We start from the raw sequence: 12,023 nt of genomic DNA on the forward strand, positions 1-12,023 counted from the left end.
GACCAACGATGAGCTTGTGGCTTTTCTCTCCCAGAACCGTGACAAGAACTTCCTGAAGTCTCACGGCAGAGAGAACGCAAGGTAAGCTCATTTTTCGATTCAACTCTGAGGTTACTCCAGGTAAGGTTAGCAGTTCTGATACACTGTCCACATCTAGTGAGGCTCTAAAATGGGAAGGGATTATGTGAATTTAAAAAATTTGGGATCAGAGTTATGAATGCATTAATTGAATCAAATTGACCAACTCTTGCACTGATTTTGCGGTTGAATTTTAAAGGAACACTCCACTGTTTTTTGAAATAGGGCTTATTCACCTTCTTTCCTACATTTAGATAGGTGGGCAAATGCATTTTTGTCTCAGTGCATGCATTGTTTTAGTTTGACAGGGTCGGCGCTAGCTTAGCTTAGCATAATGAATGGAATCCTTTGTTGCCAGCTAGCATGTCCTGAGTAAAAGTGATATATAAAAAAAAACCACATAATTACTTCTTGTGGCCTGCGTATTCACAACAGGTACAAATAGCGATGCATATTAACACTAGGCGATTTCCTAGGCAGATATTGACTTATATATTAAGGACTATATTAGGGGGAAGCACAGGCGAAGCACTGCTACTTGGGCGTGATATCTCTGCGCCCAAGTGGCAGTGCTTCACCCTAATATAGTCCCAAGTCAATATCTGCATAGGAAATCGCCTAGTGTTAATATGCATAGATATGTTAATCTGCATCGCTATTTGTACTTGTTGGGAATACGCAGGCCAGAAGAAGTAATTAGGGGGTTTTTTTTTTTTATATCACTTTTACTCAGGACATGCTAGCTGGCAACAAAGGATTCCATACATTATGCTAAGCTAAGCTAGCGCCGACCCTGTCAAACTAAAACAATGCATGTACTGAGACAAAAATGCATTTGCCCACCTATCTAAATGTAGAAAAGAAGGTGAATTAGCCCTATTTAAAAAAAGGGTGGAGTGTTCCTTTAACCTGTTAAGCTGCAACGCCACTTTTGAAAAATCCCCAGAAATGACATACCCAAACTAAAACAATTGATACAGTTCATGAACCCTTTGTACTAAAAGCACAAGTATGATCTCGTTTGAAAGCTGACACCTGGCAGTTTATTGTAAATGTAGAATTAATTATTGTCGTAATGACAAAAATTGTTATAAATAGCTTCAAAGTTTTGTAAAGTTATTAGAAATTATTTTTTATGAAACATCCTCATGAAAATAAAATTGAAATTGGCACTGGAGCAATCTAGAAATGCACTACAGCTAAAGCCACATGTCTAAACATTTTATGTTTAAAATCTGAAGATAATAAGCCCAAAACTCTGTATTTAGTTAAATGTTTTTCAAGACCATGTCATGTGACTAACAGTTAGGGCTAGCTAGCATGTTAGCTTAGCACACCATCAATACACGACAATATATGAGATTAAAACCATATTTATGTTCAAAACGTACTTTATAACTCAAGCCGAATGTTTTAAATAATCTTCTGTGATCTAATTTAGCTTCAGATAAAAAAATCAGACAGAAAATATATTATTTGATAGTATTATGCACAATGATGAAGTCTATATAGATTAGCATTACATTATAAATATAATCTATTATTATAAAAATACCTGGCATGGCTTGAAGAACACAGGCAAATCAGATATCATTGCAATCATGTTTATTGTCTTCAAAACATCTTTTATCTGCATGATTACAGCCGATCTCTGTTAGCTGTGTGTGTGTTCGAGGCTTCCTGGAATGTCACATGATCATGGCTCTTCTTCATGTGCCATATATGGACTATATTATGGCGCTTTTCCACTGCATGGTACGGTACGGCACGGTTCGGTACGGCACGCTTTGGCGCTTTTCCATTGCATGGTACGGTACGGCTCGGTTCGGTACGGCTCACTTATGGCGCATTTCCACTGCATGGTACGGTACGGTACGGCTCGCTTCGGCTCGCTTTAAATGGTACCACCTCTGTTGAGGTTCCAAGCGTACCGTACCGGTACTAAAATGTGACGTGAAAACACTGCAGATCACTGATTGGTCAGACAGAATCGTCACTACCAGTGTCATTGTATTTGCGACACGAGACCATGCACGAGACAAACCCGCTAGATTCAAATAGCCAGTAGACAACAGCCAACGCTGTAGTTTCTTGCAGTTAAAAAGTTTCTTGCAAACTGTTTCTTGCAGTCAGGGGCGGCGCCGGATCATTTTTAACGCACATATGTGTGTGTGTATGTATGTATATATATATATATATATATATATATATATATATATATATATATATATATATATATATATATATAAATTAGCAAAACTTGGCCACAAAATATTTAATATTCAATTATTTTAATGATCACAAGTTGTAATTTTATTAAATTGAACAAGCGCAAAATTCTGCAATCAAATATTCAAAAAGACTTAATAATAATGTTATTTCTCTCTATAGGCGCGTGGCGATCGTCAACTTCATCTTTGCCAGACACTGACAGAAAACACTATTTTATAATTAAAAATAAATGCACGCGTCCACGGATTTACAAATGCACGTCTTGCTTGTTGCACGCACATTATGTCGAAATAACGAGATATTATGTTGAAATAACATTATTATTAAGTCTTTTTGAATATTTGATTGAATGCTGAATTTTGCGCTTGTTCAATTTAATAAAATTACGCCTATATATAGCCTATATATATATAGGCTACTATTAATAAATGAGCAAAACTTGGCCACACAATATTTAATATTCAATTATTTTAATGATCACAATTAAAGTTTTAATTTTATTAAAACGCATGCACTGATTTTTATTTATAAAATAGTGTTTTCTGTCAGTGTCTGTGCATGGCAAAGATGAAGTTGCCGATCGCCATATTCGTAGTAAACGCGCCTATAGAGAGAAATGCACATAATGGATTACATAAGAGAGTAGCCTATTTCTTTTTGTTTTGAATTATTTCGTTTAAAGACATTTCAAGCTTTGTGTATTTGAGGATGAGATGCGCTCCAGTTAACGTACAATGCAAGTGACTGCTCGGGCGCCTCAATGATTAAATTGTCTATTTTGCTTCTTATTTATTTTGATGAAAAAATTATTAAAATTAAGATACAATTTATACAAAACGAAATTCACTTTAAAGAAATGTTTTCTACAAAACAAAACTTAATGAAGTGGTCAAAATTATGTCCGACTTGCTCCATGTCTCTCTACTCGTGCTGTTCACTTTTCATAATCAACATAGGCAGATGGAAAAAAATAACAACATTAACTAAATGCGCTTTTTTTATGGCAGTAGGCTAGTTTAAAACAGTACATTAGGCCTAGACTCTCTATTTGTAAAGATTGCTGCACATTTATTTAATTCTGAATTTTGCACACACAAGTTGTAAGGCATTTGTTCAAATCAAGTTCACGGATAATTGTGCGTGCATTTATTAATCATTATGATACTAAAATCATAACAAAGTAGGCTATGCTTGCTATGTACAAAAAACCAGATGAGCCCAGAATATGAACGCAACGTTTAATTACACGTTAAGAATTTTCATTCCATATAGTAAACCATTATAAGAATGTTTAATTTAATTTAAAAACATCCACATGCCGAGAATCAAGAGCACCATCCCCTGTGTTGTGCGTTTGAAATGTGGCGCGTTTACGATGATGTCATGGCAGTAGAGGCGGCAACTATAACGATCAGTCCCACCCAGTTTGAAGCGGTACTAACTGCAATGGAAAAGCAACCGAGCTAAAGCGAACCGAACCGTGCCGTACCGAGTCGAGTCGTACCACGCAGTGGAAAAGCGAAGCGAGCCGAACCGTTCCGCGCCGAGTCGAACCGTACCGAGCCGAACCGTGCCGTACCATGCAGTGGAAAAGCGCCATTACTGTGCATATAGCGCCCTCAGCCTATTGGTATGAATTGAAAACACTGTGAATTAGAATACCAAACGCTCATAAAGATTACATTGACGCATTTGGGTATAAATTCAATAAATATTATTCCTGTCTATAGAAATATGATGTGAATCTAAAAGAATCTATCAATATTTCTCCAAATCTGCACATTTTTGAGCTAAAGCCCTGAGGGACGTTGTTTTGTGTATCGCTGTCATGACGACAGCACGGGAGTTTTTTATGAATGGGAGCGGCTGACGCGCATAATTCATATTAAAGGTATCGACTCATTTTTTCATTTCATAACTCCTGACACAAATTAAGACATAACTGTCACTATGAGTTTCTCAGAATACAATAGTGGTCAAATACTGAAACTTGAGTCTTATATCTTTTTAATGATGTATAGTTTGTCAAGGTATAACATTAAATCTGATAGTAATTTTGAATTAAATAAATAAAAAACGCTTCAGTGCGCCGACGCACTGGTGAAGCTTAACAGGTTAAGGCAGAATCCTTATTGACAATATCGATTTCTTGATTTTTAAAGCCTGAAACAAAGCACAATGCCTGCCATGAGCTTTGGTACTTTTAATACGAAACGATTATCTCATCTCCTCCTTAGTACTAGTTACAGCATTAAATAAACATGGGTGAACATCAGAAGGTATGGTAAAAGAAACATTAAAAACTAACTGAAATGAATCATGTCACTTGTAATCGCTCAACCAGTGTTTCAACCGGAGGAAAGACGTCAATAAAACCGCTTGTAAACAATGCCACGTAACATTAGCCTAGAAATCTAGACGCACCCTAGCGGCAGCAAAATGTATTTCGCAGCCAGGTACGTCTAGCAACTCTCAATAAACCTTCTCGCTGCAAAAACCCAGATTGGGTCAGGCCAATCACGTTGTGTATAGAGTAGGCGGGGGCGGGCTTAACATACACGACAGAGTTGCGACAGTTACCTGGCTGCTGCTACTTGAAAACAAAGAATGACGGCTGCTGATGGAGAACAACGGTCTTTCGAATCGGCTTTGGCCGCGACTCTGGAGGACTTGGGAGTTATTTTTTTCTTTGAGAAAAGAGCAAAGAACGGCACTTAAGTCATTCTTAAAAAAAGGAAGATGTGTTCGTCGTTTTGCCGGCCAGATATGGCAAAAGTTGAATCTATCAACTAAGCTCCGCTGTTGGGAAAACGCTCTGGTTGGTTGAAGCGCTGTCCTATTGCGTGCAGAGGGAATTTGAAAGACAGCCGTTTATCCCGCCCCTCGGATTGAGCCGTGACTATGGTGAGTTTCCAGACCTAACATCTTGATGTAGGTCTGGCTTGCCAGGCTAACGTAACATCACATTTACAGCAGAAAAGCCATTCGATGACCATAAACTCAATAGTCAGCTAGAAAAATAAACTTTAGAGAGCAGAATTTTGCTACATATATGCACTATATTCCATATTTATTATATGGTGCCTTCACGTGCTATGGTAATTATGGTAAATACCAAAAGCCGACGTGGAAAATGCACATGAACACCCCCTCATGTGTTTTTTTCCACTGGGCAGCTCGTAGAATATTTTGATGCACGAGTTGCCAAGATGAGATAACCTTTGACCTTTTCAAAATGGCGGAGAGCAACGCAAGAGACGTGAATACTGTTAGCGGATAGTTTTTGTAGCCTATACAATGTTGTGTCATTAACAATTGTAATATAATGCGTTAACACTCAATTTTCAACTTTGCCACAATTTCCTTGGTTCATATTTGATCATTTTATGTCATTTTATTTATTTTTTAAATTATTAATTATGTTTTAATCATCAGAAAGCACCACATTTACGTTTTTTTTTTTTTTTTTTTTTTTTTTTTTTGTACTACATTACGACAACAAAAGCACTTGAACACAACACACTGGTAAATACCAGTTCACAAGTGGAAAATATCATCTTTTCCATTGCACATGAAGGCAGCAATAGTTTTACTTAACCTATTAGTGGTGTCTTCATTATTTAATATATGTTTGAATAAATGTCTTAAAAACAAATGATTACAGCCATCATTTAAATGTTTATATTTCATTTAATTTTAATTTCTGAAATTTAATTTCTGTCCATCACTACTAAAAATTTGTTTTTCCATCACAGCAGGAATAAATAACATTTTAAAATGGTTTAAAATAAGAAAGATGATATTTCACAATATTACTGTTTTTGCTGTATTTTTGATCAAATAAAAACGCAGAAGAGACTTCTTTCAAAAAATCTTACTGAACCCAAACTGTTGAACTGTAGTGCATATAAGTATTTTAAAAAAAAGACCAGCTCCATTTGTGGGTTCATGATTAATAACGATGTCCGAGACAATAAAAAAAATAAAAAAAAGTTTAAAATTTGTGTCTAATTCTTAAAAATGTGATCTTTGTTTTCATGCATTTGAAGAGAATAAAAGCACTACATTTGATTTATAGACTTAATAATTTATTTACAAGTGGTATAATGAAGTAATAACTTCTTCCTTACACATTGAATACACATTTTCAAAAATGCGAAATGTTTTAATCATGAATATCAAAGTTTTCTTTTTTGCAAACATCTGCACTAACCTTTAAATACTTACTGATCCCTTACACACTAGTCTACAGGGGTCCTCTGCGATATTAATTTCCTGTTTGTTTGTTTGTTTGTTTGTTTGTTTGTTTGTTTGTTTGTGTTGGTTTTATTCACTGAATATAGTCAGATTAAAAAAAGCAATCAAATAGCTTGAGAAATGCTAATAAAAGTCTGCACCGAACCACTTTATAGCGTTGTTTGTTTCTTTTACTCACGAATTTCAGCCTTTTAATGAGACTCCTGTTGTCATTCATTATGATTTCTAGATATTTATACCGTCTTGACACTTTTGACACGCCTCGCTTACATAATAATGCAGCCGTGACAGTGTTTGCGCTGACAGCAGTCATCATCCTGCTCTCTCCTGTCACGCAGGTTCATTAAGAAGCAGGGTTTGGACCGCCTGTTCCACGAATGTGACAACCACATGTGGCGTCTGGGCGAGCGCAGCATCCCTGAGGGGCTGGAGGTGTCAGGAGGCTCGGACTGGTTCTCCATCACGCGCAAGTTTGTGGAGTATGTGGTGAACTCGCAGGACGAGCTGGTGACGGGGCTCAAGCAGTTTTACACCTACGCTCTACTGCCTGCTGAGGTACTGCCTTTTGGACACATGTACATCCTCTGCTCGTGCCGGCACACGCAGAAAAAATCAAACTGTTTTTTTTTTATACATAGTAAAAAGAAATGATTATGCATAAAGAAAATGAAGACTATTTTAGGACTATTCATATTTCAGAAAATAAGTAATTTACATAAAAATAAAGAATAAAACTTTAAGGCAAGACACCCCAGATGAACAGGGTAAGAAATATAACGAATATATATCACCATACATACACAGTTAATTGATTACATTGATAATTGCAAACATTTTTTTTTACAAATACAAGTTTTCTGAAATGTTATGTTTAAATATGCAAATGAGGCGGTATCTAATTAAATATGCACTAATTTGCATACATTTCTTTGAACAAAAATCTGGATGAAGACAGGTTCATATAGGTTTGAATTATATGAGAGTCAAAGGTTTTACAGAGGGGATTTTGGATATCTCTTTTTTTTTTTTTTTAGGAATAAAATGTATAAAATCAGGAATATTATATATTAACAAACCCCTCTGTAAAAACCTTGAGAATATAGATAAGAATAAAACTGTTATGCATAAAGAAAATGAAGACTATTTTAGGACTATTAATATTTCAGAAAATAAGTAATTTACATAAAAATAAAGAATAAAACTTTAAGGCAAGACACCCCAGATGAACAGGGTAAGAAATATAACGAATATATATCGTCATACATACACAGTTAATTGATTACATTGATAATTGCAAACATTTTTTGTATTACAAGTTTTCTGAAATGTTATGTTTAAATATGCAAATGAGGCAGTATCTAATTAAATATGCACTAATTTGCATACATTTCTTTGAACAAAAATCTGAACATTGGATGAAGTCAGGTTCATATAGGTTTGAATTATATGAGAGTCAAAGGTTTTACAGAGGGGATTTTGGATATCTCTTTTTTTTTTTAGGAATAAAATGTATAAAATCAGGAATATTATATATTAACAAACCCCTCTTTAAAAACCTTGAGAATATAGATAAGAATAAAACTGTTAAGTTTGGTGTATGTAACTGCTACTGAAGTGGACATTTCTGGCTCGATGTAGGAGGAAAAACTCATTTTGAGAAACGGCCTTTAAAGATTGAAACACTGTAATTAAAATCTACAGACGCCAATAGATAAAGTGCTCTAAGCGATAGTTAGGTTAGGTTTTCTTTCCACTATTCTGAAAACACACTTTATGTTAAGCCAAGAAGTCCAAAATGTCAAAATTGACGGATGCATGAAAAACACTTTTTATGCCTGTAGTGTCTCGCCTTAAGGTAACAGTGCCATTTTTCTTAAAAAAATGGTGAAATGACCCCTTTAAAGAAGCGCGTTATATCATATCCTGCACATCTGGCCACTGTTATTGTGTATTAAATCTGAATCATAAATTCATATGACTGTTGATGTGATACTCCATGTTAGTTTACTTAATTTAATTGGTTCGGCAGTGAGCAGTAAACATGAAGCGCTGTGTCCCTGAGGGTATATTATATAATTCCTCTCTGTCTGGTTTTCAGTCCTTCTTTCACACAGTGCTGGGAAACAGCCACATGTGTGATACTTTGGTTGACAATAACCTGCGTGTGACCAACTGGAACCGGAAGTTGGGCTGCAAGTGCCAGTACAAGCACATAGTGGACTGGTGTGGCTGTTCACCCAATGACTTCAAACCCTCAGACCTCATCAGAATACAGGTCTGTGAACTGATAAATATATATTAAGTCAGCATTTAAAGGATAACAGTGGGTCTCGTTCACTAAGCGCATGTACACGCAAACTTGTGTGTGAAATCTGCGTATGAATGTTTTCATGATTCGTGAAATGAAATGTTTTCCTTGATAACATACTGTGGATGGCCTTATAACCATGTTAAGATGATATTTTATCGTAAATATATTACATCATAAACAGTCAAGGCGGTTACATTTCTTTATAGAAGCACAGTCCTTTTTTGTAGGGACATTTTTTATAACCTTATTAAATGTCATCTTTTATGTCAAATTCTTAAATTTATATTTATTTAAATATTAAATTATTTTGAATATGGAAAACAATACTTTAAACATTGAACTTAAAACCACCAGTAGGTGGCAACAACTCACTGAAGCGTCGACTCAACCAATTCATTCAAAAACGCAAATTCATTCATCAAAACACCACTGTGTGCTTGCTTAGAGATGTTTGGAACTTATTTCATTGATGAAATTGAGTGAAATCAGACAATAATGTGCCTAAAATGTCACTTAAAGTGTAACTTTGTCGATTTTGAACCTGCTCCGTATTGACACAGTGTTGGTAGTATGTAAATGAACATTGTTTACTCGTTCTCCGTGTTACCTGGACCGATAAATTCATGTTTATTTGTCAGCAAAAGGCTTTTGAGAAAACTACAGATTATTGTTATCCTGCCCACATACAGTTGGATTGACAGTGTCATTAACAGAACAGTTATTGTAAGAGAAGATTTATCACTGAAAGTTTTTAAAGTATATGTCTGCTCTTTAAACAGTGTTATGGTAAAAATGGAAAACTGTGGTACGACATGGTGTTTTGCTTTAGAGGGTTGGGCGGAACTAGGGCTGTGATATTTATCGATTTCTCTATCACAATTAAATACATTTTGAAATAAAATAATAATAATAATAAACGAGGCTCAAACATCCATTTTGAAACAGACATGCATGTTTATTTGAGCACTTCCGTCAATGAAACAACACACTAAAGCCTGTAAAGCATTGAAATAAATATCAGTAAATAATATTAACTCAAATAATATAATAAACTTAAATATTTAAAAAAACATTTGTTTTATATTTCCACACAAAGACGTGTGATATAGCCTAAGCCTACCGCTCTGCGCTTTGAGAGGGATCAGGGATGTGGGACACGAGCAGGAAAGAGACCATATCTTTTCTAATATCATGTTTTCTACTTGTAAAAAGTCTGAAGAGCTTATTTTATCTTCCACAAGGCAAGACATTTAGGCTATGTTTGATTTTGCGCTGTCAGAGAAAGCGAAACTAAAATCACCCGCGCGTTTGAAACGCGCTTTACAAAGAAACTTGACGCGCCTTACCAAGTTTAATAACAAGCACAAACTGTGTCAAAAAGAATTTGATGTGCAAGTAAAAAGGTAGGCTATCTGTCCTACAGCGTCTTTCTACTTTACCACAGTAAAGAATGCGAATATTAAAGGCCTACTGAAAAGCGAACCAAAGGAAGAAATGTTTATAATCCCCAATAAATGGGTGAGACGTGAGTGAAGATTTGGGAAAAGATTCCATGTCCAGTGGAATAACTAATGGAATATTGTTAAATTCACTGATAATCGGGTGACCAGATCGCAAACCAGAATACAAAGCCGACAAAGCTTAAATTTGCTCTCTCATTCATCACGAATCCAGATGTTTCCATGGCTACGATGTAACATTTAATTGCTAACCTATTATTTATTTTGTAAACAGAGCTTTGTGCTTCACCCCTGTCATAATATTAATGTAAATTTACCGGTGTTGTGACGAATTTCAACCCCCTGCCAAATTATTACCCCCCCTCGTTGAAGTCAGTACCTGATTGCCTAATCCTAACCCCTCCCCCACAACTAATCCTAAACCTACCAATGCTAGGGGGGGGGGGTAATAATTTGGTGGGGGTCGAAATTCGGCACAACACCAGCACAGCCCTAGGCGGAACTGACAAAACGCACTGAATCCTTCACTGGAAACCGAAAGAAACTCACTCCCACTAAACGTTTACCCTTTGAATTGTTGTTGTCATAATGGTGTCGACATGTATTCAAGTTTACTAAGAATTCTTTCCTACTAAAGCAAGGCGGTATTTGACTCAAATGAAGTTTAATCTGTGTCTGTATAAAAAGGAGTTTTTGTGGTTTTGAGGATGGATCCTCAAGCTGTGAGATCATCTTTAGAAAATGACTTGTTTGCTGAGAGTGGCGGAAGGCTGGAAAGGAAAGGTTGTGCTGAAAGCACTTGTATGGAGATTGTTCTGGTGAGTTTTATGCAAATTACTAACCTCTGGCACATGGTCGCTTATTTAGAAAACTCTAAATTTATTATTAGAACGAACTTAAGAACAAATTCATTTGTTAGTGTGCATGTGTTGTGAATTAGGGAAAAGAGAAGTTTTTTGTGAGAAGTTACAAATTATCCACACAATTATTAGTGAACGAGACCCAGTGTCTTACTTAGAAATTGTCCTTACATTTGGCACCAATTCAACCCCACACTTTTTTCCCCCACAACAGCAACTAACACGGCCTACGTTCTTCGCCCGTAAGTTTGAGTCCACTGTGAATCAAGAGGCTATTGAGATCCTGGACAATCATCTGTATGGGCAGTACCCGCCAGGCACGTTGGCACTGAAAGCATACTGGGAGAGCTTGTTCGAACAGGCTGATGGGGTCTCATCCCTCAATGATGTGGCCCTCACGGCGTACTCCTCCTTCTTTAGACTGGGCCTCCATAGGCCGGAGACCACTCAAAGCAGTTCTGAAGCCTGCAGGTGAGAGTCCAGTCCCATTCCATTCAAGTCCCATTCCAGTCCAGTTCAGTCCCATGCAATTCCAGTCCCATCCCATTCCAGTCCAGTCCCATTACAGTCCAGTCCAGTTCAGTCCCATCTAGGGCTGGGCGATAAAACGATAACTATAATTATCGCAATATAATTTTTCTCGATAAAATGATATCAAGAGGTCGATAAATGTTCGATAATATTTATGCGCCAAAAGCAAAATTCAGCGAAAAACACAAATGTCTCCGTGATTTAAACCAGTTTAAAGGCAGATGAAACCGCGCTGACAAACAGGAGAAACACTGTGCGCAACGATACAGTCAGAAGAATTTTCCGTCTACTAAT

At 36.4% G+C, this 12,023-nt stretch overlaps 2 protein-coding genes across 3 annotated transcripts in view; both read left to right on the forward strand.

Moving 5' to 3' along the window:
- The window catches only part of LOC308702727 (tripartite motif-containing protein 16-like), a 662,678-nt gene that overhangs the window by 88,845 nt on the left and 561,810 nt on the right, over positions 1 to 12,023 (forward strand). The window lies entirely within an intron of this gene.
- Positions 1 to 12,023, forward strand: part of xylt2 (xylosyltransferase II) — a 43,914-nt gene that overhangs the window by 24,266 nt on the left and 7,625 nt on the right. For both annotated transcript variants that reach the window (XM_081371032.1, XM_081371033.1), the window contains exons 5-8: positions 1 to 81; positions 6,906 to 7,122; positions 8,666 to 8,842; positions 11,413 to 11,669. In XM_081371032.1, coding sequence (XP_081227158.1) covers positions 1 to 81; positions 6,906 to 7,122; positions 8,666 to 8,842; positions 11,413 to 11,669 — 732 coding nt within the window. The remainder of the gene's footprint in view (positions 82 to 6,905; positions 7,123 to 8,665; positions 8,843 to 11,412; positions 11,670 to 12,023) is intronic.

Source organism: Scardinius erythrophthalmus, assembly GCF_964197995.2.
Source record: "Scardinius erythrophthalmus genome assembly, chromosome: 1".
In the NCBI taxonomy this organism is placed as follows: domain Eukaryota; kingdom Metazoa; phylum Chordata; class Actinopteri; order Cypriniformes; family Leuciscidae; genus Scardinius; species Scardinius erythrophthalmus.